This window comes from Mus caroli, unplaced genomic scaffold (genome assembly GCF_978045245.1).
Source record: "Mus caroli unplaced genomic scaffold, Mus_caroli_1 scaffold_20, whole genome shotgun sequence".
Lineage (NCBI taxonomy): Eukaryota > Metazoa > Chordata > Mammalia > Rodentia > Muridae > Mus > Mus caroli.
Window position 1 is genome coordinate 36093091 of NW_028227275.1, and position 27305 is coordinate 36120395.

At 35.9% G+C, this 27305-nt stretch overlaps 1 protein-coding gene and 1 non-coding gene across 2 annotated transcripts in view; both read left to right on the top strand.

The window, feature by feature from the left end:
- The first annotated feature begins 948 nt into the window (after positions 1–948).
- Positions 949–27305, top strand: part of Zng1a (Zn regulated GTPase metalloprotein activator 1A) — a 41923-nt gene continuing 15566 nt past the window's right edge. The window contains exons 1-9 of the mRNA XM_021151458.2: positions 949–1198; positions 4631–4717; positions 6986–7082; positions 9069–9160; positions 13401–13460; positions 14572–14609; positions 19892–19938; positions 21782–21868; positions 24175–24219. Of these exons, the coding sequence (XP_021007117.1) occupies positions 1051–1198; positions 4631–4717; positions 6986–7082; positions 9069–9160; positions 13401–13460; positions 14572–14609; positions 19892–19938; positions 21782–21868; positions 24175–24219 (701 nt within the window). The 5' untranslated portion in view covers positions 949–1050. The remainder of the gene's footprint in view (positions 1199–4630; positions 4718–6985; positions 7083–9068; positions 9161–13400; positions 13461–14571; positions 14610–19891; positions 19939–21781; positions 21869–24174; positions 24220–27305) is intronic.
- Positions 20249–20380, top strand: LOC115030053 (small nucleolar RNA SNORA19). Its single transcript, XR_003835644.1, has one exon. It is a non-coding gene; the product is annotated as a small nucleolar RNA SNORA19 (small nucleolar RNA).

A 27305-nucleotide genomic window follows, 5' to 3' on the forward strand; every position in this document is an offset into this window, starting at 1 on the left:
ATATTGACATTACACCAATATGATCTCTTACATTGTTGGGAAAATGTATGACTGCCTCAAAATGAAACAAAACAGCAACACCTGAAAACAATTGACAGGAAATTCAGTAGTGAAGCTGGAAATCCAGCAAACCCCAAGAGAGTATACATTGAATGGTAATCTTTTTTTTATGAAATTGGAAACAAACAATGATCAACATTATTTATGTGCATGTGTATAAGGACAAACCATAACAAACACATAAAGGAATGTTCAGTATTCCCAAGCTGATTCATGATTATAGTTAGTATTCTAGGCTGGGGTAGAAGAGATGCAATTTAATGTTTTTGGGTTAGGGGTACTGTCAAGGAATCCACTATAAACACATACAAAGGAGTTCAGAGACTAATGAGAATATTATGAACCAACAAATACAATTATTGATCTGAGTTTACCTTATGTCCAAGTAAATGAGAAAGAAAAGTAAATAAAACTATTACATTGTAAAAGATGAGATAGCTATAATACATAATTATCATTGTAGAATAATTATATAGCATGACTCTTTTCCTTGTGAATGAAAAAGATGGACTTCATGAGAATAAAAAGAAATGGCAACTTGAAAAATGTCTGTCTTGTGGTGAAGCTGCCCAAGCCTAATAGGTGTTGTTGCCTCAGCCCTAGAGCAACAGACAGTGGCTAACACTGGAGCCCACTACAGCTTCGAGGCAAGGGAGCTCCTAGCGTCCTAACAGCAAAGTGCAGTTTGGCCCACGGGCAGAGGGCACGCCCCTAGAGCGTGCATCACACCCGGGGGGTGTGTCCCGCTCTATAAGGGGCGTGCCCACTGTGCGTGGGGGCGTATCTATCTCTGCGTAGGGGCGTGCCTCCCCCGGGAAGGCGTGTCTAGTTTGAATAGTGGCGAAGCTGGAGGGCGGGCTGGTTCCTCAGAGGCCTGCTCCGCGACGCGTGGTGGTGACGTCATCAGCCCCGCGCCGACTGAATCCTGTCGCGGAAACGCGACTGGCGGCAGCTCTTTAGTTCTGGAGTCACTGGGGTCCTGCTGGCGGCATGTTACCTGCTGTGAAAACTGTGGAGGCGGAAGAAGAGTACGCGGAGGATTGTCCTGAATTGGTCCCCATTGAGACCAAGAACCAAGAAGAGGAAAATCTTGACTTCATCACTAAGATTCCAGTCACAATTGTCACCGGGTACTTAGGTAATTAACGGGGGGCTGCCGTGTCTCCTCAGGCACCCGGGCCTCCTGGCCGAGGACGAATCTTCGAGGTAGGGGCTGGGGCCTCTCTCCTAGCATTTTCAAAGGTGGTTTTGAAACCCAGACTCGCCTTTTAATGTTATGGTCTCTTGATTAAGTTGTCTTACATTTGTGAAGCTCATCTCCCCTAAGTTTAGAGTAGAAATAATAAAAGTCATCTGAGTTTTCTCATTAAAAAAAAATAACAAAGCAAAACAAAGCCCAACGGTCTGTTGTTATTAAAGGATGCCCTGATCAAGAAAAAAGAAAGAAAGAAAGAAAGAAAGAAAGAAAGAAAGAAAGAAAGAAAGAAAACAAAGATGCCGACTGTAGATTGCCTGACACTTTGCTTAGTGGATTCCATTTCACAGGAACCAAACTCTTCCAGCCATTAGTGACAAGTATTTACTGTCCTAAACTGCGCCCTCCCCTTTTGAGGTTCGCTTGGAAAGCACTGTTAAGAGATTGATTTAGAGTAAGACCTTTGTTTTGGGAACTTTCCTAAGCTGGGGGTCTTGAGGGTGCACCCAGGGGGTGTGGTCCTTGGAAAACAGATTTGTGAACACGGTGCAGTTTTCTGAAGATCAGTTCATGTGCTTATTTTTTGTTGGAAATGTCTAGATATCCTTTAAAAGCATTACAGTTAACAGAAAGCAACAACAAGTAAGTGGCTGAAAATGTGGACAAATAAAAATTGTGGAAAAAATATGAATCAAGTGGTACTCTCATTCCTGTGTGTTGCAACAGACAAGCTGTATCTAAAGGGTGCACCCTTTAGATACAACAAAGAAATTGCCGGGCGGTGGTGGCGCATGCCTTTAATCCCAGCACTCGGGAGGCAGAGGCAGGTGGATTTCTGAGTTCGAGGCCAGCCTGGTCTACAGAGTGAGTTCCAGGACAGCCAGGGCTACACAGAGAAACCCTGTCTCGAAAAACAAAAACAAAACAAACAAACAAACAAACAAATCACTAGTGTCTCCACACCACCAGGTTTTGTTTGTTTGTTTGTTTTTTTCCCTTCTAGAGTCAGACCAAGGATAATCTAGATTTTACTTGGGCTTCATTTTTAGAAAGGAATAACGTTTTGGATTCAGACGCTATTCTATAGAATCAGAGCAAATTTCCTGGTCCAAAGAACATACTTCAGAGTTGGCCCTTGGCCTTTCTGCATTTGGCTTACTGATAGATGAAAGTGACAATACAGGTAATGGCCTGAAGCTCTGAGGTCAGGACTAACTCCAGCAACCCTTTGTTCCTGACTGAACCTAGGGGACAGCTTGCCTCCTGTGCCTTTTTTTAAATTTTGAAATACCGGGAACACTGTTCCACTAGCCTCGACATTTTCGTTCTTATTTTTCAACTTATTTCTCTGGCTTCCATCCTTCAGTTTCACTTCTGTATAGTTTTTAGTTTAATGTCTTACAGGCATTTCCATACTTAACATGTCCAACACTCTGGACGCTAATAACCTCTCAAATCCTGCTCCTGAGATTCCCAACCATCTGCAACACTAACAGTATTTCCTCCTAACTCTGGCTGTCCTGAGTCTCCCTGCTCCTTAATATATCTTTGTGCTAGCCCTACCTTTCACCACAAAGTGTAGCTTGATTGTCACATCCTTTAGTGGGTTCTACTTGGATGAAAACTTAAGTTCCTTAGTAGGAATTCAAGGACTTCTATGATCTGGTTCCTTCCTAACCCTCTAGCCTGTCAGATGGCCCAACACATTGAATTTACTTTACTTCTTAAAGGTTTCAACCTTCCTAATGCTGTAACTCTTTAATATAGTCCCTCATGTTCTGGTTAACATCCCCCCCCCATACACACACCATAAATTATTTTTGTTGCTACTTCATAACTAATTTTGCTAATGTTACAAATTATAATATAAATATCTGATATGTAAGATAGTCTTCAGTAACTCCTGAAAGTCATTTGACCCCACCAAAGGGGTCAGGACACAAAGGTTGAGAACCACTGTCTTATAGGTACTGCTTGGAATACTTCTCCCTGTAACTACTCTAGCTAGCTCGCCCTCTTAAGTTCTCCATAGCATTTTGTATGTCTCCTATTAAATGATCAACCTGCAACAAAATAACTTTCTAATTTGTTTCTAGGTCTTCCACCATCTTCTCCTACTTAACATTTTTAAGGTCCATGGAGGCAGAAACTTCAATTGGGTGCATGCTAGCTACTTTTGAATGAATGTGAATTATACTACAATGTCTTTTTCTTCATAATGTGGTTAATTATTAAGCCCTAATAATTCTTCAGAGAAAATCTCTTATATCCATGGCTTTCAACTTTCCCATTGGCCTGTACATAATTATGTTCAAGGCCTCCTGTTTTAAAAATTTCCTCGTTGTTCTGTGTTCTTAGATCTGTCTCTCCTGCACGTGCACGTCACCCAGTTACGTTGAGCTTTCCAAAGTATCTTAAAGTGTCATCTCTTCAAAAACTTTTAAAATGAGTCTGACCTAAAGTATTGAAGATATTAGTACCTTGTTATTCCTTTACTATCTCCTGGTTATACCCTATGAAATTTGCAAATGTATTTTAATAGATGTGCAAACTATGTGTAAAAACATTTTAGCATTATTGCTTGTAACAGCGAAATATTGAGGAGAACCAAAATGGCTACCTACATAAAAGTGAATGATTTATTCCAATAATTGAACTGCTGTGCAGCTAAGGTATTGTTTAAAGGTATTTTTTTTTTTAAAAATGTATTTCATTATGAACTTGGGAATTTTTGGTTCACAAGATTGTTTTTCTTCTGCTTGAGATGAACAAACTAGGTTTGTTACGCCACCTGCTGGATAAAGTTAGTGTAGTCTTAGGAATTTCTCTACTGAATAGTCTTGTGTATACTTACTACCTCTGTACTCTGTTTCATAAAATCAGTGTTATAATAATAGACTTCTTGAGCATACTAAAAGTAGCTATATAGTCAGCCTGAATTTATAGCTAGTTTGTGGTTGTTGAAATAGGTTGAATAAGTTTAGAGAAATAACTATTCTTAAGAAAGCATCATGAAAGAAATCGACATTTTTTTTTAAATAGGTGACATTCCTTAGAAGTTATAATTCATTAAGTTTTTATTGAGTATAAAATTTAAACAACCTTTATTGCTGTATAAATTATGAAGATATTATTTTAGTCACATTAAGTTAGAAAACTGACTCAACTTGTAAGATTGTTTATAATTACTTACCTATATAAGTAATAATTTCAAAGTTTTCAAAGATTTTTTAAAAATTTCTTCTCTAAAGCCCTCTGTTCTGATTTTAAGTAAAGAAAAATGGCACATAAATTCTTAGAAACACTAAGATATTTTACATTTTTTGTTTCCTCAAAATTAGTCTTTGACCTTTATTGCTTTAATATATTTTATAGGTGCTGGAAAGACAACACTTCTGAACTACATTTTGACAGAACAACATAATAGGAAAATAGCAGTGATTTTAAATGAATTTGGAGAAGGTAAGTGAAGCTTAATAACTATTATGTTACGGAAATGTTTGGGACCCTTTATTTTACTGCTGGATTGATGCTCTGTACTTAAAGATAAGATTGGATGGTATTATGATATGAAGCCACTCTGAATAGTTTCAGAAACATAGGATTAATTTTTATTAATCTAGCCTGGAGTTTGTAGTGTAGTGGCAAAAGACAACAAGAGAGACCCTGCCTCCAGCAGGTGAGAACCAAACGCTAAAAGTTTGACCTCCACATATAGTCCATCTGCATCAAACATGACCACCCACACACACACATAGATAAGTAAAATATGTTTAAAGACAAATAAGTTAAATATGTTTAAAGAGATTGATTGATTGTGGTGCAGTGTTTCCTGTATGCCAAGGAAGTTCTGCTTCTCTGAGCTATGCTTTAAGGAAGGATTCTAATGGTGCTTTGCTAGCTTTTTATTAATTGATATTTTATTGTACACTGATTATGTTTACTTTTTATTTCTTACTGTTTTCTTTATTTTGTAGTTTTTATGGTTTTTGCCTTTTGCAACATCTCCTGAACTTTCTCTTTATTACTATTGTATGTAGCTTAGTATTATATAATTCTCTATCATCACCCAACTAAAACATGAAATGAAAATACATATTTTTTTGTTTTGTTTGCTCTTTAAAACTTTTCCCTGGCATTGGTACATTGTATGTAATGATCTAAAATCATTCTTATGATAAACATCTCATGTGTATTTACTTCCTAGGTAAACCTTACTATAAGACTTTTTTTATTTGACTCAAAGCTTAATTTTTAAATGGCTACATGATACTTTGGCCAAAAACCTTTGTGAGAATGAAGTCAAGTCTTACTGCATCTTTAGAATCCTGAACAATCTTATAACAGGAACTACCAATTTAATATGGAATTAAAAGAAAACAGTCTCATAAGAGAAGATAATGAATTTCTTGTAAGAAGAACAAAAAACCCAGTGTTTAAAACTATCTCAGTATATTTAGAAAGTTGACGGTAGATGAGATGAAAAATGTTTTCAGGGTAGTTCCTTTATTAAAAAATAGAACTGGGCAAGTGAGAGTCCTAAGGAGGATGGAGATATATTTTTCAGTTTTAGAATTGTCTTCCTAGGAACTTAAATTATTTAAGATTTTATAAATATATTTTATGTAAATAAGTGATTTTGCCTGCATGTATGTTTATATACCACATGAATGCCTGGTGACTATGGAGGTCACAAGATGGTTTTAGATCCTCTGGAACTAGAGTTATAGCCATGAGAACCATAATTGTTCTTAACCTCTGAGCCCCTTTTTCAGCCTCTATTCATTTAATTTTTAAAAAAATATTTTTATTTCTGTGTGTGTGTGTGTGTGTGCGCGCGCGCACGCGCACAGGCCCTTGGACCTTAAGTCCCCTGGAGCTGGAGTTATAGGTAGTTGTGAGCCATCCACTGTTCGATGTGGTTCTGGGAACTGAACTTTGGTGCTCTGCAAGAGCAGCCAATGCTCTGAACCATCTATGTGTTCAGCTCTTGTTTTTTACAGTCTTGAGATGAGGTCTCACTGATTTGCCTAGGCTGATGTGGAACTTGCTTTAGAACCCAGTTGTATCTTAAACTCCAGATCTTTTTGCCTCGGGCTCCTTAGTGTTGGGATTACAGGTGTATACCGTGCCTGGCTCTATTTAATGTTTATAGAAAGAAAAGTTAAAATCATCTGGCATGCCATAATTTAAATATTTACTGAATTAAATACTTACTTTGGGTTTGATTTTATTGTTGTTTGAAAGAAAAGGGACTCTGGCTTGCATCACAGAAGAGTCATCAGTATACTTCTTGACTTTTAACTTGCTAGTAAAATTTTAAGTTTTATTGATTGATTTAGAGTTATGAAAAAATACATGTTCTAAGCTATAGTTTCCGCATTATAATCTGCTGTTCAGAACTTCATTTCTGGAGGGCTGGAGAGATGGCTCAGAGGTTAAGAGCACCAACTGCTCTTCTAGAGGTCCTGAGTTCAATTCCCAGCAACCACATGGTGTCTCACAACCATCTGTAATGAAATCTGGTGCCCTCTTCTGACCTGTAGGCATACATGCAGGCCGAATGCTGTATACATAATAAATAAATAAACAAATAAACAAACAAACAAACAAATAAATAAATCTTTTTAAAAAAGTGAACTCTATTTCCGAATCCCCTCCTCTGGGTTTGTTGCTGTTGTTGTTTTGGCTAGTGAACATAATACAAAAACTGCCTGTTTGTATTTTCAGGGAGCGCAGTAGAGAAATCCTTAGCTGTCAGTCAAGGTGGAGAACTCTATGAAGAATGGCTGGAACTTAGAAATGGTTGCCTCTGCTGTTCAGTCAAGTAAGGACTGGGTTTACTTTGTGCCTGTTGGCTGACTTAAGATGTCTGCTGATTATATTTCCAGCTTCGATTTTCCTTTATAGATTTAATTGAATTTACTTATAGCTTATACCATTGTATTTTTGGGTAGGATATACATTTATTAGATTGTATCTTCTTTGTTCCTTGCTATTTTCTATTCTAATGTTTTTATTCTTTCACTGAATTTTTAAAAAATATTTTCAGTGTCTTATTTCATACATAAAGAAAGATTATTCTGAGTTTAATGCATCCTCAGTCTATTTCCAAGTATTTAAATCTCTTTTTTTTTTCTTAAAATTTTTATTTTTATGTGTATTACCATTCTATCTACATGTATGCCTGTGCACCACATTCATACATGGAGCCCACAGAGAAAAGAGAGAGTGCTGACTGCCTTGGAATTAGAGTTACAGACAGTTGTAAGCCACCTATGGGTGGTATGAATTTAACTCTGTTCCATGGAAGATCAGCAGTTGCTCTTACCCACAGAGCCATCTCTCCAGCCTCTACGTATCCAACCATTTTAAAATAAAAATAAATGATTATCATAAGAGAGAATAGCCATGGCCTGGGAGATGTCTCTGTGGGTAAAGTGCTTCCCACACGAGCTTGAGGATCTAAGTGTGAAACCCTAGTACCAACATGGAAAGCCAGGGGTTGTAGTGTGATTTACCCAGGGCTGGGTAGGCTGGGACTGGTAGCTCTCTGGAGCTCCCTGGCCTGGCATGGAGGAATAGCTGATTGATTAGCTCCAGGTTCAAGTGAGAGACCTTGTCAGAAAAAAATAAGGTAGGAAGACATTGAGAAAGATACCCAAGTTTGGTATCTGTCCTCCATGTGCATATGTGCATATGCACGCCACCACACTTGCTGATACATACAAACACATAACAAAGAAGTAACAACCAGCCAAGGCTGATGGCACAGACTTGTAATCTGAGCTACTTGAGAGCTAATAGGAGGATTGCAAATTCAAGGCTTACCTGGGCTACCAAGTGAGTCAGAGCTAGCCTGGGGAGCTTAGTGAGATCCTATAACAAAACAGAAAAGTAAAAAGAAGACTGGGAATGTAGCTAAGTAGTAGCTTGCTTGCTTAGTGTGTGTGTGGCCCAGTGTTCAAGTCCTAGTATAACACAGAAGCAGAGGAAGAACACTTTGTCACAGCATAAGTTTCCATGCGCAGTGTCTATTTAGTTTACTAAGCTGCCATCAGTCCTAGAAGAGTACCTGACATACAATGACAACTCAGATAAATCATTTGATAAAATAAACTCTTGGATAAATTATCAACATGTGCTATTGATTTTTCTATACAGTAATGAATTAAGTTTCTCCCTTGTTATTTGTGATCTTAGATGTTTGACACGGAGTCAAACTTTTTGGAAAGAGGAAGTAGTTATAAAGTCTTTTTTAACCAAAAGGCAACACATTCAATATTTGCCCTTACTTTTGGTATTATAAAAATAAAAAACAGGTAATGAAAGCCTCTAATATCAGCGTTTGGGAGGTGGAAGCAGGAGATTGAAAGTTCTAGGCCAGATTGAGTTGCATAGTTAGATGCTGTCTTTTTTTTTTTTTTAAAGAAATTACATTGTATCTTAATTCAGTGGTATACAGTTACATTCCTTTCATTTCAACTTAGTCACTTTCCTTATTGAACTACTCTAGATAATAAATTTTATTATTTATACTGGTTTTCTTTTATAAAGCTGTAAAATAAATAATGACTTTTGTTAGGTAGCATACTTTGCTTTTTTTTTAATAAAGTATTAACTTAATACATATCATTCTTGTCTGTATTTGTACCTATTTTCTTTTTGTTTAATATTAGACATTTTATTAGAATTTAAATTTGTGTGTACTTGAGAATATTTTTGTGTTGTATTGTTGACTACATTTTAAATTGCTTTTAGATTTTAAAATGTTCAGGTGATCAGTTATTACTATGTTTTTGGTATTTTCCAGGGACAGTGGCCTTAGAGCTATAGAGAATCTGATGCAAAAGAAGGGCAAGTTTGACTACATACTCTTAGAGACCACTGGGCTAGCAGATCCTGGTAAGAGATGACATTACTAGACACCAACATACACTTCTTTGAGACCTTAGAGAAATATTTGAACTAGTGTTTTTTGCATATGTTTGTGTGGAGTGTATCCATGTGTGTGCATGTTCAAATGTGTGTGGGCTCATGTGTGTGCATGTTCAAATGTGTGTGGGCTCACATGTGTGCCTATTCATGTAGGGACACATCTTCTGTTCTAATACTAATGAGACCAGTTTTCCATAGGGAATTTTATTTTGGTCTTTTAACTACTCTAATTTTCTTCTTAAAATTATATCAATTTGTTTATATACTTTTTTAGAAGGGAAGTTGGCTAGAAGGGATGAGGAGGGGAAGAGGAAGATAGAAAATGAGTGGCTATGAATAAATGAGAATGAATATGAATTTGTGTGCTGTGGTGTTAAATGTGGAGTTCAGAGGACAGCCTTCAGGACTCAGCTCTCTTTATCCACCATGCTGGTTGGCTCCTTTCTCGCTCCATGTGGGTCCTGGAACTTGAACTGAAGGTATCAGGTTTGGCAGTGGGCACCCTTGCCTGCTCAGCCATCTCACTGGCTTCTAATTTTTTTTTTTTTAACTGTTTTTGAGTGTCTTGCACATACAGGTGTGTGCTCTGGCCCTAAGCTATGCCCTGTGCCCTTAGCCAGTTTTAATGGTTCTGATTTATCATTTGCAGCTACATATACTCTGATAAACCTTTGTTATCCTTATGCCAGTCATCCCCCACATACTTATTTATCTGTTCATTATTATTGTAAATGAATTTATTGGTTAAGTGATGATGTGCTACAAAGCCTCTTTTTATATTATTCTACTCTTTCCTTGTGCTCAAGCTTGTTTTGGTATTGTATTGCTTTCAAGTTCTTTGCTATGAAGAGTTACCTCAAAATTTTATTTGATGTCTAAGATTATGTTTCCTTGAAGAACGAATCCCTTGCCATTTGTCCCATTAAATCCCTCTATTCCTTTCCCTTCCTGACATTGATCTGTATTGGTTTTCCTCTGCTGTATCACATATATGCATTTGTGCCTGATGTGGCAAGGTCAGAGGACTTTCCTTTACCTGTGTGCATTGATGGGGAATTCCTCTTAATAACTTCTGTATCTTACCCAAACATGTTTTCTTGAGCATGTTTGAAAGCTGGATATTACTGGGACATGTGAAGAGGGAAGCTATGGAAATTGGTGACCAGACAGACAGATGAGATAAAATGGCTATTAGTTTCTGCCTTCAAATATCTAGTATGGCTTTCTTGGATGTGTTCCATTCACCTAGTACTACATAGTCAATTCTTGCTACTGTCGGGGGATGGCTAGACTTACTTCAGAACTCTCATTCCTTTTGCTCTCAGTTCTACAAAGCAAATTCCCCCAACTATAGAAGTGATTTAAAAAAATTTATTCTTGAAATCTTTGTTGTTATCATTGACTTTTTTCCTTTATTACTTTCCAGTTAGTTCTATTTCTTGCCTTTTGAAGAGTTGTTTCTGTTAAAGTAGTAGGATTTTGTAAACTATTCTTGCATATCTTCTTTTTGGGGGTGGGAATTGAGTTAGGGAAAGACCACAGTAACTCACTGTCTTATCGTTCTGTTGCTGTAAGGAGACACTTTGACCACAGCTACTCTTACAAAGGAAAGTGCTTAACTGGGGCTTGGTCACAGTTTCAGAGGTTTAGTCCATTATCCTTATGGTGGGGAGCATGGCAGCCCAGGGGCAGATATGGCAGTTGAGGGTTCTACATCTAGATCCAAAAGCAGCTGGAAGGACTTGGCTTGAGTTTTTGAAACCCCATAGGTCATCCCCTGTGACATACTCCTTCAACAAGGCCACACCTACTCCAACAAGACTACACTTCCTGATCCCTGTTAAGTAACACCATTTGCTAATGACCAAGCATTCAATTATATGAGTCTTTGGGGGCTATTCTTATTCAAACTACTACCGCAATCCCATAGAAACTTTGACTATTACTCTTCTAAATTTATGGTTAGAAAACTGATCTTTTCTTATTATTTGCTTGTTCTAATATAATTTTGACATGTAAATTTTTTTTAAAGATTTATTTATTATATGTAAGTACACTGTAGCTGTCTTCAGACACTCCAGAAGAGGGCGCCAGATCTCGTTACAGATGGTTGTGAGCCACCATGTGGTTGCTGGGATTTGAACTCTGGACCTTCGGAAGAGCAGTCGGGTGCTCTTACCCACTGAGCCATCTCACCAGCCCGACATGTAAATTTTTTTAAAAAATTTTGTTCAATCAGGTTTTGAAGAAGGGAGATTCTGTAATGTAGTTCAGAATTTCTCAGGCTTGACACAAATAATATTTTAGATTGTCCAGTTATCTTCTGTGAGAGGTGTGTCTTAGTTAGGGTTTTACTGCTGTGAAAAGACACCGTGACCAAGGCAACTCTTATAAGGAGAATATGTAATTGGCGCTGGCTTACAGGTTCTGAGGTTCAGTTCATTATCCTCAAGGTGGGAACATGGCAGCATTGAGGCAGGCATGGTACAGGAGGAGCTGAGAGTTCTACGTCTTCATCTGAAGGCTGCTAGTAGAAGAGAGACTTCCAGGCAGCTAGGATGAGGGTCTTAAAGCCCATGCCCACAGTGACACACCTACTCCCACAGGGCCACACCTTCTAATAGTGACATTTCCTTGGCCAAGCATATACAAACCATCACAGGGTGCTATCTTGAGCATTATAGACTGTTTAACAGCATCCCTAGCTTCTACCTACTAGATGCCAGTAGCATATTCCTAGAAGCAACTGAAATTATCTTCAGACATTACCCAGAATTCCCTGGGGAGAAGAATCTCATACTCCATTCCATCATCTTCGCTACTTCTAAGCACTTAAGCTGGTTCTTGTGCATCCTGTAAGGATTGTATTACATGAAAATAATGTGTAGAATAAAAGCTATAATACAAATTTACAGTTCATCTTGGTAAGAATTAAGACTTAAAGCTATTGACTTGAATTAGCATCAGTGAGTTTTTAAAGTTAAAAAACTATATTAACACCTATTCATTTGGCTAAGTGAAGAAATGAATAATTTTTTGTATCAGTGTTTAGTGTCATGATGCCGTAGATTTACTCTCTTCTCCTTTATTAATCAAAACCATGTTTTTAACCAAGAAAGTGGAAATAATTCTTATTGGCAATTCAGTTGTTTCTCACTTAGGAGATTGACACTCTCCAGTTCTTAGCTAAATAATTGTCATGGTAAAGTAATTTCCTGGAAGAGGACAGACATTGATTCTGCTCCTGTTACTCACAAATCCTATTTCAGTCAAATTGGAAAACTATTAAGTTTTTGGGAAAAAATCAATAGGTATCAGGAAACCATTAGATCTTGTGGCCCTTGCTATATCTTGCATGAGTAATCACTGTAAACAGCTGACAGGTGTTTCACTGTTGACACAGAGTGATGCTTAGGGGAGCCACATCTTGTCAGAGGAGGGAGACAGCTGTAGACAGTGCAATGAGATCAGTTCTCCTCGTTTGCCCCTGTGCTCATTCTTCTAGACAGCACCATCACTAACGGGGATGGTAATGCTTGGAAAAATCACATACTTTCCCTTGCTGTCAGTTTCCTTTTTCTGTAGTGTAGCTCACTAATCAGGATGTGTGGTTTTGTGATAAACCAGCTTCTGTCAAAAATAAGTTTGAATTTTTTTCTTAAAAATTATTTTCTAAGAATAATAATTTTATATCCAGCACCAAGTAAATATATGATGATGAATGATTACCACCAGAGAACTTGTAATTTTTCTTGTTCTTTTCTTTTATAAAGATTACAAGTGAAATTTATTGTGACTTTTGGGAAATCACTTTTGCAAGTGATTTTTGGAATTAATGTATTTTATTTGCTTTTCCTTGGGAGGGATTTATTATTTGTGAACTATATGATAATCATATTCAGAAAGTGAGAAAAAAAAGTCCTGTGTGTCCTCAGCTATTGTGTCTAAATTGTTGCACAGTATTGATGAGTAAATTATTTTGGCATCAATAAGAACATTCTGTTTGATGAGGGTTAAGAGTTTACTGTTTAGAAACAGGGAGAGGAGTAGGATGACTGCACATCTTGAATCGTCCTCACATTGCAGTTCCCATGAGAAGACTGAAGCATAGGTTTAGTTTGTGTGTGTTTAACAGCAGTTGCTGAAAATTAAGACAATTTGAAGAAATACTTTACTTACTGAATATTATTATACTATGTATTTTCAGGTGCAGTGGCTTCTATGTTTTGGGTTGATGCTGAGTTAGGGAGTGATATTTATCTTGATGGTAAGTTAAAACAATTTCTTTTAAAGTAATATTTTATGGTTGGTTGTATTTTGTTTATATTGTAGTTTTAATTCCCATACCATTGTTCTTTTCCAATTGTTTAGTTTTTGATGAATCAAGTTTTGTTCATAGGGATTCTAAAGTCCTAGAAAGTGATAATACCAGATGGTTAGCTATTGATATCATCTCTGACTAAGGACTTCCACTGAGGCTTTCCTTTCAAATTACTCCGCAGACTGCCTGTGTCCTCTGTTGCCATGGTGTGCTTAGTTAGTATAATGCTAGAGCTTTGTAGGTAGTCAGGAAGACAATGGGAAGAATGATCTTTCACTCTCTGCTTTCATTTTTCCTTGAAAATAAGAATTAAGAATGCTTCTAAACACACATACGCTTCTTAACTCTTGTCAGTCTGTAAAAATTTATAAGCCTGATAGTACTTTCTTAGTGTGGCAACTATATTCACGTTCTCCCTTCTTTTTAAACCAATCATGCAGACTATAGGATAGGAATCATTGAAGCTGTGTTTCATTGAGAAGTACTATAGATAGCATGTAGCTTGTTGTGTTTCATAGACATCAGATTCTGCTGTTATTTTTAAAAACGATTTGACTTATATTCTGAAATTGCTGAGCTAATTGATCTTTTGAGAACTTAGGTACTTGGTATGATGCTTTGTTTTTGTGAGCTAGGTGTATTAGCAGAGGGCAGGAATCTGATATCCTAAGATGGCTCAGATTCTTTAAACAATTTATTTAGAAAAGCTTCATTTTGACTGTGAAAATAAAAACAACATGCCTTATATACTTTTTCTTACTTTACTATGTATTATGGAATTTGTCTTAGTTTGGATTTGAAACACCAAAGAATTTTTTTTTGTTGACTTAATTTAAAATTTTTATTTTATAAATTTTCTAGTTTCTTAGCAACAGAGCTAGTCAATATTTGAAACATATTTGCTTATTCCTGAGGTTGAGTTAAATTGCCACACTGATTAGAGAAAAAATATTTTATGGAATAACATTTGTGAACTGAAATATGTTTTAGTTTTTCAAGTATAGTTGCATAATACTGATAACTTTAAAAAATGACTAATATGTTTATTTCTTTATAGGTATCATAACCGTTGTAGATTCAAAATATGGATTAAAAGTAAGTTGAGCAAATATAACTTGCTAATTGTCAAGGAGTAGGAATAAGGGGTTGGTTGTATTGTTTTCTGTTTCTTAAGAAAAATCTTTTTCAAGATGCACTTTGTATGTGCCTTTATTATTATTATTATTGTTGTTATTATTGTGTGCTTTTAAACTTAGTATTTATTTTAGTCTGGGTGTTATTTTAGGTTGGGTGTTGTGATAAAAATTGGAGTTACTATGGTATTTTATAAGGTTATATAGGATAAAATTTGGATACGTGTTATTCTCACTAGACTCCATTCCCATTATTGGATTTTATAGAAAAAAAACCTAGCCTAATAAAATATATGAGATCTTAGTTTTTGTTATAAACTGTTAGGAAACACAAACTACATTAGTTTTTCTTAAAGTACTGATTTATTTAATTTTGAAGTATTCTGTGAATACTTTAGCTAACTGCTGAGGTCTTTAAGGTTTGTCTCAGTTTATAAAATGAACTACGATCTTAACAGCTTATTACTGCTTAAAATAAATAGCATTTCCCAGGTTTTCAAGTGAACTGAGAAAGTTTTTAAAGAAACAAATGCTACAAAAGGCTTTGGAGAGTAAGCTTGCCTCTGTCCTAGCATCAGCCCTCCAGCCTATCTGGGCATATGGATTGGGAACAAACTCGTAATTTCATACAGGCTGGGTATGATTGCATACACCTTTTGTCTCAGAAATTGGGAGGTAGAGACAGGCAGATGTCAGTGAGTTAGAGGACAGCTTGATCTACGTAGTGAATTCTAGGCCTGCCAGTGCTGTGTAGTAAGAACCTGTCTCAGAAAACAAACAAAATTTCTTGGGAGTATAAACTCAGTGTTTAAATGTTAGTTTAATATTTTACCCCTTGATGTATCTAAATTTAATTTCTATGTTGGTCTTTCTTCATTAATCTTCAATAAAATTATGTTTTAGGAAAATTTATCAGGCCTGTCCAAATGGCTACAAGTCTATGTTACTGGCTCTTCCTACCCTCATTCTTCGTACCCTAATTTGACATATTTGAATCCTGTTCTAGAGTTTAGAATTTAAATTTATGAGTAGATTAGGGATAAAAGGAAGATTGCAAATATAGTTTTGGTCAGAAAAATTCTAAAGGCTGTGTGTGTGTGTGTGTGTGTGTGTGTGTGTGTGTGTGTGTGTTCGAAGGATCTACTCTTTAGCTCATGCAGTCTTGAATTTGGTATGGAATCCAGTCTGTTCTGAAACTCATATTCCTCCTCCTTAGATCTGTGTGCTGGGATTATAGCTGAGGGTCACCACAGTTTGCTTAATGAGGTTTTGTTTTTTTGTTTTTTTGTTTTGTTTTTAAAGATAAGTTATAAGTCACCGTAATGACTGGTTTCAAAACTTTTTTTTTTTAATGTGAATGGAAATAGTAAAAAGAAAGCACCAGAAAATTTCAAATTCTTTGTTTTGAATATATTTTTTAGTCATGTTTGAATTAATTTCCTCTCTAAGTTGATTCACAAATTTGGGGTACATAAGATAGCAGCCAGAACATTTTATTTGCTTTTTTTTGTATACATTTAACATGCTATATCCAAAGTCAAACTCTAGCATTTTATGCTTATAGAAATAGTTTTATACCTATAGTTAGATATAGAGAGGAATTAAATAGAATCTTTTACTGGCATGATAAAGATCCCCCAAACAAAGCAATGTTCTGAATAATACAAATGTAGTATATGTTTAACCCCTTGCCACCTTGATAAAACCTCTTAAATTATTAAATCAATATACCTACACAAAACTGACATACTGTCAGGATAATGGAAACTTTAGATTTTCCAAGTCATATGTCAGATAAATAACTTTGCCTTTATATAAAGAATTTGCCAACTTGTCCAATTCCTCTGGTTGCAAAGCTTGACCTCAGTAGCTGCTTGTGATTCAAAGAATTCTGAGGCAGTACAAGTAATGACAGTTGGATAATGGGCAGCAATTTAAGGGTGTCATGCTTCACAGAGCCAGCCCATCACAAGTAAAGCTGAGAAATGGTACCCTGTGGCCAGCCAGCCAAATTGAAACTGAAGTGGTAATTGATATCATAGCCTATCACTCTAATGGGATTGTCACCCATTGATCTGAAATATTCATTTTTTAATCATGGCCAAAGAATTGGACTTAAAATGACAGCTCTCTATTCTCAAGGCTTGACATCTAGGCATTGACATTGTTCTTTTTAGTTCTACAAATGTGACAGCATTTAATGCAATAGAATCAATGAATGAAGTTTACACATAAAAGGTCAAGTAAGAGGTTTCTTTTTGAGTCTTCTGTTGTATTGCACAAGAGGTTGAAATAATTCAGTCAGAAAACAGTTTGGGTTGGAAAAGGCCAGGAAAATAAGTAGATTGACATTAAGCAATAATTTTTTTTTTCAAAGCTGAAACCACATTAGATCACTAACCAGTCTTTGTAAAGAACAAAAACAAAACAAAACAAAACAAAATACATGCTGCTATTTCTCTCCTTTTTCTTTGTCTGATGTCTGACATCTTTGACATTGGATTTGTTTCTACTGTGGCCAGCACAGTTCCTTCTCAGATAATGAATTTTTAGACCATTTTGATTTATTTTCTTTGGTCTTGCTTTTTTTCTTGTTTTCTGCAGGAAAGCACTCCTGGAGCTCTTCTTGAAGTTGTGACTATAGTAATAATTTATTTTGAATAATTTCTTTGTGTCCCTCAGCTTTGTTGAGCCATAACTCACAAATAAAAATCGTATAGATTTAAGGCATACAATTTACTACCCTGATCTGTCTGTGTATATGTTGTGCAAACATTGTGGAACAATCAAGTGTTAACCTTGTCCACCCACTGACGTAGTTGCTAGTTTTTGCCAGTTTAGAGGGTGTGATAACTGCAGATTCCTAGTATTCCCTCCCATAATCCTAATTATAGTTGCCCTGCTGAATTAGCTTTCCAGAATAAGTTTCCAGAGTTCATTCCTCCTGAGAAACTAGGACTTGTATCCGTTGACCGTCACCTCACATCTTTTGTTGTTACTGCTTTTGCTGTAGGTCACACTGTGAGTTTGAACCTTTAATTTTTGAATATGTTGGTTTGTTGGGTTCATTAGTACCAAAATTAATATTGCCATTTTTTAAACATAACAAAAGCTACAGTCTCTAGCAGAGATGAGGACTTCTTTGGAGATTGGTATCTTTTTTTTTAATTTTATAAAACTTTTAAATTGTATGCCTGTATATGTAGAGTAGAACATCAGAATTTACATTTTTGTTCTTATTTTATAAATTGAAGTCTGACTATTGACCAAATAACCTTTGAGTGGCAAGCAGAGTTTTGGTCTTCTTGCTAAGCCTGGCTTGGGAAGTAGGGATTTCGTAAGGAACCTGTAGTGCTGATACTCAGAAAATAAGTGTTAGTATACATTTATTACTTTTTATGTTTAGAAAGCTTTCATATGTGCATAGGCAAGGCATTTATCTATGATTGTCACGTGTATTTGTAATCAAGTTGTATACATTGGCAGACTTTTATTTGTGGAGGTTTTAAGTTATGTTGTATTAATATTTCCTAAAGGTAATCAAGTCTTGGTCTGTGCCGTTCAGCTCTAGATGAACTTTTATCTTGAATAAATGTCTCAAACCTTTGTAAGTTGCTTTGTGAATCTGCCAGGTTTCTTAATTACATTTAAGACTAATTTTAAAGTCATTTTAATACCTTTTTTATATGTTACAAGGAACAGTCAGATACACCAATTGATATGCATGCAGATGAAGCTTCCAATAGAGCATCTTGAAAAATATTTTAGTTTTAAAGAATGTTGAATAGGATCATGCAGAGGCAGATGGCATTTTTTTAGTAGATAGACTGCTCAGTGGAAAGAGATGTGTTGCCACATATTGGATAGCTTTTTTTCAATAACAAAATTCCTGTGTTTATGTCAACAAATGGGACTGTTAGCTACAAATCATTCATGGACTGCTCCAGGGCCTGCTGATAGCTTTAGTCTCTAAATGCAGAGAATATCATGCTGAATGGATTTGTTAATAGTGAGAAGCCACGAATAATTATGAAAGCATGAATATTAAATTTGGCCTTTTGGGCATGGAGTAAGTTATTGATGATACATTATACTCTGTGTTCTGTGAGCTTTGTAACTGGGAAGTGAGTATGTGGTTGAATTTATAAAATTGTATTAAGGGGGCTGGAGAGATGGCTCAGTGGGTAAGAGCACCCGACTGCTCTTCCGAAGGTCCGGAGTTCAAATCTCAGCAACCACATGGTGGCTCACAACCATCCATAATGAGATCTGACGCCCTCTTCTGGTGTGTCTGAAAACAGCTACAGTATACTTACATATAATAAATAAATAAATCTTTTAAAAAAAAGAAAAAGAAATTAAAATTGTGTTAAAAAAATGAAATGACTATGTCATGGTCATGACTTTGGTTTTGTCACACCTAAGTAGTATTTGTTAAACTTTTAGAAGGAAAAAAAGTTGCCTCTATAATCTTAACCAAGTCTATTGAATAATCATCAGTGTGTCTTACATTCGAAGCTATGATAGTTACCTCCCCATGAATTGTACAACTAGAGTGATAAATATGATGGAACTTGTAGGTAATTCTACATATGCTCTTATGCAACAATTAAGTAATATTCTCTATAAAACTGGTTGTACATGGCATATAAAGCTTTTAAAAAGATCTTAAATAGTGTTCACTTTACTTCTATCAAGCGTGCTTTTAGTAAAAAATAGTCTGGTGGTAATATGTAAAAGTACATATATATATATATGTGGGTGTGTATATGTGTGTGTGTATATATAGTCATAATGCCTAAACGAGTTAAAATGTTGCAAAAATTAAATAAGTATATATAAAGGTCCATTAAAATGTGAAGTGTTAATATAATCTAGTTGTCTATCGCCCTCAGTAGCCAGATTTTTCTTGTGATCGGGAGTCTCTGTTGAAAGTCATGTGGTTGAAAACATGAATTTGCAAAAGACAACTTCTGGTAACCCTTTTATGCTGGCATAGATGACTTCAGGATATAACTAGTATTGAGAGAGGGGTTGCTTTCAGAGGGGAAAAGGTGAATGGCCTTCTAAATCAGTTCTGTGTAGCCACTAACTAAACCAAAAGTCTTCTGTGAATTTGTATTTAGTAATAGAACTTAAAGTCTCATTAAGACAAGAAAGGAAGCTTTAAAATAAAGTCCTTTGTGTTGATAGTAGAGTTTTGTATTGTATTATAGTAATTCTTTTAAATTTTGTTTTGTTCAGCATTTAACTGAAGAAAAACCTGATGGCCTTGTCAATGAAGCTACTAGGTATTCATATTTAAAGCTTATATTAATTACCAACCTGTTAGAAAATAGAAGTAACATAAAAACAAACGGAAAAAAGAAGAAAGATAGTTAAGGCAAATCTGTTTCCTTTTCCTTCCACACATTATTGGACCCTCATGGACCCATGACTAGCATTTTATTTAAGCCATTTATATTGTGGGATAAAATGAATGGTAGACATAGGACTTGCCTGATCTTTATGAATTTAGAAGAGTCTAACATTTAGAAGCGTTTTGTTCTCATGCCCCTTTGGAATTGAAGATTGTTAATTTGCTTCCTTAAAAACTGCCTCTTGCACATTTCATTGACCTGCTTTCTTTTGAAAGTGTGAGCAGTGTTATTTCTTATGTGCTATACAAAGAGTTGAAGGTTAATTAGCAGAGTAACTGAATAGAGTAATTCTGCCAGTCTCCTTCAGACAAAAAGAATTAGAAATATTTGTATTGGGGTAAGTAGCAGGACTTTATCTATGAATGTGACCATTAGGTTTTTTCATTTATGAAATTGGGAATTCAGAACATAGATATGTATAATGTGGTCATAGCATATGATTTGGAACCTGGGCTTGAAACCCAAGTTCCAGTAGTCTATTGCTGGGCTGAATTGTATGAACTTCAGTTTTTCCCTTTTTGAACAATGGGTATAATTTCTGCTTCCTGTAGCTATCATGAAATTTTACAGAAAACGTGTGATTAAGTAGTAGCTGTTGTTATTTAAAAAAAAAAAAAAACTGCCTCACTTCCCACTGTTACTCAGTACAGAGGAACAATTACTGAAATACTTGTGACTTGGTACTTAAAACAGTGTTAAGTACTTTTAAGTTCTCTTTTGTTTTGTTTGTAGACTTACAAGTATTTAAAGTACTTTCCTTACCCTAGGTATATCTTCACTAATGGGATGAAGGTTTTCAAACCAAATATGCTGCTGGGCTTAGGAGTGAGGCCTCCTGAGATAGGAAAGAAGCAGTGAGGACAAATGGTTTCTTGTTATCTTGAGGTTTATTGAATTCAATTTATTATTGAAAATATTATTGAATTCTTCTGTTGTCCTTCCTAAATTTTTTGTTATTGTACAAATGTGATTTAAATTAAAATGAATTTAAGTATGATTGTAACTTTTTTTCACCAAAATAGTTATTGTAGAAAATATACATAAAGCAAATAGAAAATATCAGAAAATGTAACGTTCATAAAGAGTAAATTTAAAGATTTGGAGATGTGTGCATTCTGTTTTTAGCCACATAAGATTACTACACAGAAGTAGGGTTGTGATATAAATTCTGTAGTTTTTTGTTTTTTCAATTTTGCTCATGTTTTTTTATTTTATTTCTAATCCTGTAAAAGAACAGATTAGAAAATAGTAGTCCAGTGGTTAGAATTTCCTGAAAGTAGTTTTTTAAAGCAAACTACTTAATGTTAAGTGAATTTTATATTTCTTTGAAAATTATGATAAATTTTATAATTTTTTTATCAACTAGGCTGTCCTTATTCCCATCATAGTAGTACTAAATTTTATGGTTTTCTTTAACATATATATACACACAGACAGTCAGACAGACACACAGAGACACAGACACACACACTTGTGAACTGAAAATTATTCTCTGATCTAAAACTCTGGAGGCTTATCTTTATAGGATCAATAAATAATACTTTTTGGATGAGCTTACAAAGTAATGTATGGAATTCTTCTGTAGAGTGAGTAGGTTGGGAGTAAACTGAACCCAAGCTAGTTATTAATTGAAATGTTGGCTTAAATATATTGTTTCTATGGTTTTGTGAGTTCTTAACATTTTTTTTCTGACACTTGTCCTTTGCTCTTTTAGGCAAGTTGCTTTGGCAGACATGATTCTAATCAATAAAACAGACTTGGTTTCAGAAGAGGAGCTAAACAACTTAAGAACAACTATCAGGTACAGTGCACTTGACTGTTGTAGTTCGAAAGCCAGAAGAAAGAATATTTGATGTTTATACCACTAAGAGATGATAAATTTGGAGAAGCTAGGCCTGTTTACTGAAGTGCAGTAGTTTGTACAAACTGAAATGTCACATGACCTCCATTATTACATATAGCTCTTACATGCCAATTAAAAATAAAGCTATTTTCAGTTTTAGTGAACAGTGGAAATTATAAGTATGTTAAATGCCTTCAAATATAAAATTTAACATGTAAAATATTTTAAACCATGCGTATTGCTCTATAGGAATATAAGATAAGGTCCACGGTTGACTTGCTTCAAGGATCATAAAGGAATCACATGTATAGTTCTTGGCTAATTGACTGTTAAATAGAAATGTATAAAATAATTCACCAGCTCTTGCAAAACATAATTCAGATTTTTTTGGCTGATATTCTGGGTCCACTGACTCTCCTTATGAGTTTCCATTTCCTGTCTGTCTTTGACTCTTTCCTAAGGGCAAGCCTCCTTAACTCTCTAAGACAGTTAATTTACTTCTTCATCTATGTGTCTTACCAGCTCCCAACTACTATTTTCTCACTTACCAGTTTCTGAGTCTATCCCTCCTTTATAATATATAATATTATGTATTTTCATCTGCAGACCCTATTTTCCCTTTTCTTCCCATTCCTTAATGAAATCTTGCTCATGTTGTGTCAGTTCCCTGTAAACCCTTCTTGATTTTAATGGTTTCCTTAGTTATCAACTGTCCTTTGTCTTTGCTTTATGTCTTCATTGCCTATGTATAAGGGTAATCAAAATAGACTAATATGAATGATACTATGTTATTAATAAATAATCAAACAGCCATCTTGCTGGCTGTTTTGGAGATTCTCATTCCTTTTGAAGCCAAAGGTGAACTTTTCAAATGAGAGTAAAGTCCAAAGATTGTGTTTTGAGTTATTTTGTAATACTTAAACTAGGCAATGCCTTATATTTCAGTAGCTTTTCTTATTGGTCACTTTTAGTCACAATAGAGCTTTTTATAATGAATTAGCATTACCACATTTAATGTCATTTCTGTTGGCCTCACATGTTGACTGTAGTACCACTAATTTATATAGTACATGGTATAAAACTGAATCAAAAATGCATAACTTATTAAGTCATTTCTAATGATTATGATTGCAAGAGAAAGAAATTCATACTTTCCCTCTATATTTTTTCTTGTTTTAATAATAGTATCCTTAGATTTTGCTATGAAAAGCACTTTCTCATATAGAAGGCAGATAATACTGCATAATGCTTAGGAATATGGGGGTTGAAGTCTGCTTTGGTAGTAATTCTTGATCTGTTTCTTCCTGTTCTGAGGAGGTTTATTTAAGCTTCTTGAATATCATCTGCAAAACAAGAATAAAACCGATCTTAGGAGTTTCCTTTAAGAACTCATGAGACTTGTGAACTTGTTCGTGAGCTTTGCACTCCCTGACAGTGAGTGCTTCCTGAGCTCTTACAATGGAGATTTGTTTCTCTGAATTGAAAATTAGTGCTCTTGTTAGTAGTAGTTAGTAGTTAGTTAGTAGTTAGTTAGTCGTCCAAAAATGAGGCTTACCTCAGAATTATTTTATACAGAAAGAACCCATGAGAACATATTGAACCATCAGCATATATTTTGGACATGTGTCTGTAAAGAAAAGAGAATTAATAAGACAAAAACATATAGGTGTTAAAGATGTTTAAAGGAATTAAAGTAATTTTTTGTGGCATACAAAGGGAAACTTTTTTTTTTATTTGGTGTTTTGTGTTCACCATTTCTACAATGAATATGTATAGAATTTGGCTGTCTTGTAAAAGTTTTGAGTATACAAGAACATTAAGAATCCCTGCTTCTTATGGACCCCCCCCCCACTTTTTGGCAATGCTGGGGTGAAACAGTGGTTTTGTGCATGCTAACTAAGCCTATACCACTGAACCAAGTTCTGTGCAAGGACTGTACCACTGAGCCATAGCCTTATCCTTTTCCTAAACTGAAAGACCTCTTCCTTTCTTTCTTCTTTTTTTTTTTTTTGTTTTTTGTAGTAATAAGTTTTCTCGAATGCACATAGATTGTGCCAGATTTGTGGTTTGAAGAAAAAGAATTCTAAGCCATTAACAAAAAAAAAAAGCAAAACAAAAGAAACAAACAAAAAACCAGAACAAAACAAAAGGTGGGGTGGGGGAGAGAAAGAAAAGATATTTACTTTTTGTTTTAGGAATAATTTTTGTATGCTTTTTAAAAAATTACCACTTTTTAAATCTCTTTCTTTTGCTTTTTATTTCAGATCAATAAATGGACTGGGAAAAGTTTTAGAAACTCAGAGATCAAGGTACTTTTTAAAGTTGCTGTTAGAAATGGAGGTGTGTGTCAGTTGTGAGATTGTTGCCTACTATGCACAAGGCCCTGAATTTGACTATAGTACTGCATAAATTATAGAATGCACATGCCTGTAATCTCAGCACTTTGGATATAGAGGCAGAGGCAGGAGTTCAAGGTCATCCTTGATTATTTAGAAAGTTCAAGGACAGCCTGGCCTACATGCCATTGTGGGGAGGGAGGAAGAAAAAAATCTATTACTAATACCAACAACAAATAAATTAGCCTTTAGTTAAGAATAGACACTAGAAATTAGAAAGTACAGGCTGGGAGGCAGAGGCAGGTGGATTTCTGAGTTAAAGCCCAGTCTTGTCTACAGAGCGAGTTTCAGGGTAGCCAGAAACAGTGTCTCAGAAAATAAGTAACTTAACTGTGCTATACGAAGGATATAGACACATTAAAGTAATACCTAAATATCGTCTGAATGCTCTTTACAAATTAGTTTGCCATACTTAGTTCCTTTGTTAGCAACTACACAACTATGATACATAAATCCAGAAAAGCATGTTAATTTAAGGCCTTTAAATAGGTTTTTAATACTTTAAAACCTTATTTTTGAAAAAAAAACTGTAATAAGAATACATGAAATTATTATGTTTAAATTATTAATGCATCCCTTTATATATTTTACAACTTTTATAGCTTCCTCTTACCTATAGTTCTGTTCATAAAGATATGCATAATCTTCTAAAATATTTTTACTCTCTTGAAAAAACAACAACATACCCTCTGTGAACTGTTCTTTTATAGATTGAACTGGTTTTGTTGTTATTGTTGAATGGTGATGATTTCAGAAAACTTCGGTGTAGGGATATTTTGTTAAGTTCATGTTGGGGACACGAATGGCTTAGTAGCCAATAGACTCAGACTCACAGCTGGCAGCTTAGTGCCACCCAGCCTCTAGCTGAAAGAGTTTTCCATTGTCAAATGCAGAGAGGTCTTAGCTGAGTGGGTTGTCTGCAATGACAAAGATTAGAGGTGCTGACAGACTGCCAGAAGTGTGAGGTGGTAACAGCAGCAGCTGCTCTGAGTGTGGATGCAGCTGGAGAATGAATTTGGTATGTGTTTGCAGGAGCCACAGATGCCTTTAATGTGAGCCTGCTACAGGCATTATACAAGTTCCAGTTCCATTGTTGAAACCTGATAAGTCTAACACATACTCCAAGCCATTGCTCAGTCTTCATTCCTATCACAGTCTACATTTGTTTTCTCCTTGATTTTCTTTCTTTTATAAATAACAGACAACTCCATAACACTTAAATTAGCTTTTGAGAATCATATCTATCAGTAACTGTAGTTCTGTTGTGACAGCATGTCTTTAGTTTGTATTTTCTTTGTTTCCACTTTGAAATTATCCATGTTATAACTAAAGGTTCCTCTTGATTAGCTTATATATTGTTTATTTGACCATTTCCAACATTTGCTCTCTTACAGGACTACTAATCGTACTTGTTGCTTAAGGATTAAGGAGGGTGCAAATGAAGAAAATCTTTATCTTTCTTTCTTTCTTTCTTTCTTTTTTTAAGATTTATTTATTTATTATATGTAAGTACACTGCAGCTGTCTTCAGACACACCAGAAGAGGGAGTCAGATCTCCTTACGGATGGTTGTGAGCCACCATGTGGTTGCTGGAACTTGAACTCAGGACCTTCAGAAGAGCAGTCGGGTGCTCTTACCCGCTGAGCCATCTCATCGGCCCTTATCTTCTCTTTCTTAAGTATCTGCTGTTGGCAGATACTTAAGAAAGAGAAGATACTTAATCTGAGACTCTGAACTCATGTCCTTGCTGGGAACTTGGGAGTTGAATTAGAGACCTTTTCCATGAAGATCAGATATCTGTAGTAGTCTTACTATTGGATCATGAATCTTATATTATGTAATTTCCCAAATTCCTAAAGACATACAAACAACAACTTGGGCCTTTCAGTTTAGAAACAAGATTTATTTCTTAGCAGAATAATTGGAATCATTATTTTTAACATTTTAATCCCATTAGTATTTTAAAGTTGGCAAAGTGAACGTGCTATAAGCAAAGGCTCACCTTGACTTTGTAAAATAGTAAGAATCATGTGAGGTGTTATCTTACTGGCAAGGTTTAATTGGATTGGCAAGCAAATACAATTTCTATGGGACTTTGTAGACATTGAAAGTAGGAGGGAAAGTTAGAAGGTGTGGGGAATTGCAGGCTTGTCTCCAGTTGAGCTGAGGTCTGAACCCCGAAGTCATAATTCACCTACATGACTCAGTAGGCGTTCCCTCATGCTCCTGGAACTCTGGCTCCTGCCTAAGTTAGCGCCCCCCACAGCCCCCACAAGAGAAATATGGCTAGAAGTCATGTAGGCAATGGCCCAAGCTTCTGACCTTCAGGCTAAACTCCTCCCCAGTTACCTAGCAACAGTAAAGACCATAAAAAGGGCTGTTCAGCCCCACCTTGCCCCCTGACTTGTCTCTCTCACTCCTTTGTTCTCTTACCTCTCACTTCTCTCTCCTCTTTCCTTTCTCTTTGTCTTCTCCTCTCCTCTCTCCTCTCCTTTCTTCCTCTAACTCTCTTTCTCTCTGGCCTTTTCTCTCTCTCTCTCTCTCTCTCTCTCTCTCTCTCTCTCTCTCTCTCTCTCTCTCTCTCTCTCTCTCTCTCCCCCTCCCTCCCTCCCTCCCTCCCTCCCTCCCTTCGGCCCTCCCTTCCTCCCTTCTCTCTTTCCCCCTGCATTTCTATAATAAAGCTCTAAAACCATAGAATGTCTCTGCTCATCAAGGCCCACTGCGCTTGGAGGATGGGACAGGCTTTCTCCTAATGAGCCACCCATTAGAAGGCCTTCCTGTGTTCCAGTCAAGATCTGCTGCACTCACTCTTGCAGGTGTTGGGAACCTCTCTTCCCTCATCCCTCTCTCCTATAACCCCCGGTGGCTTTAGCAAAGTAGCTCCAGGGTTCTCAGGTAGGGCTGCCCCTTGGCCACCCCCTGAAGAGTGGGTCAGAGGCTTGAATGCCCACTCAGGGCTGAGTGGAAAGTGTATGGCAGCTCTCCCACACCTGACAGAC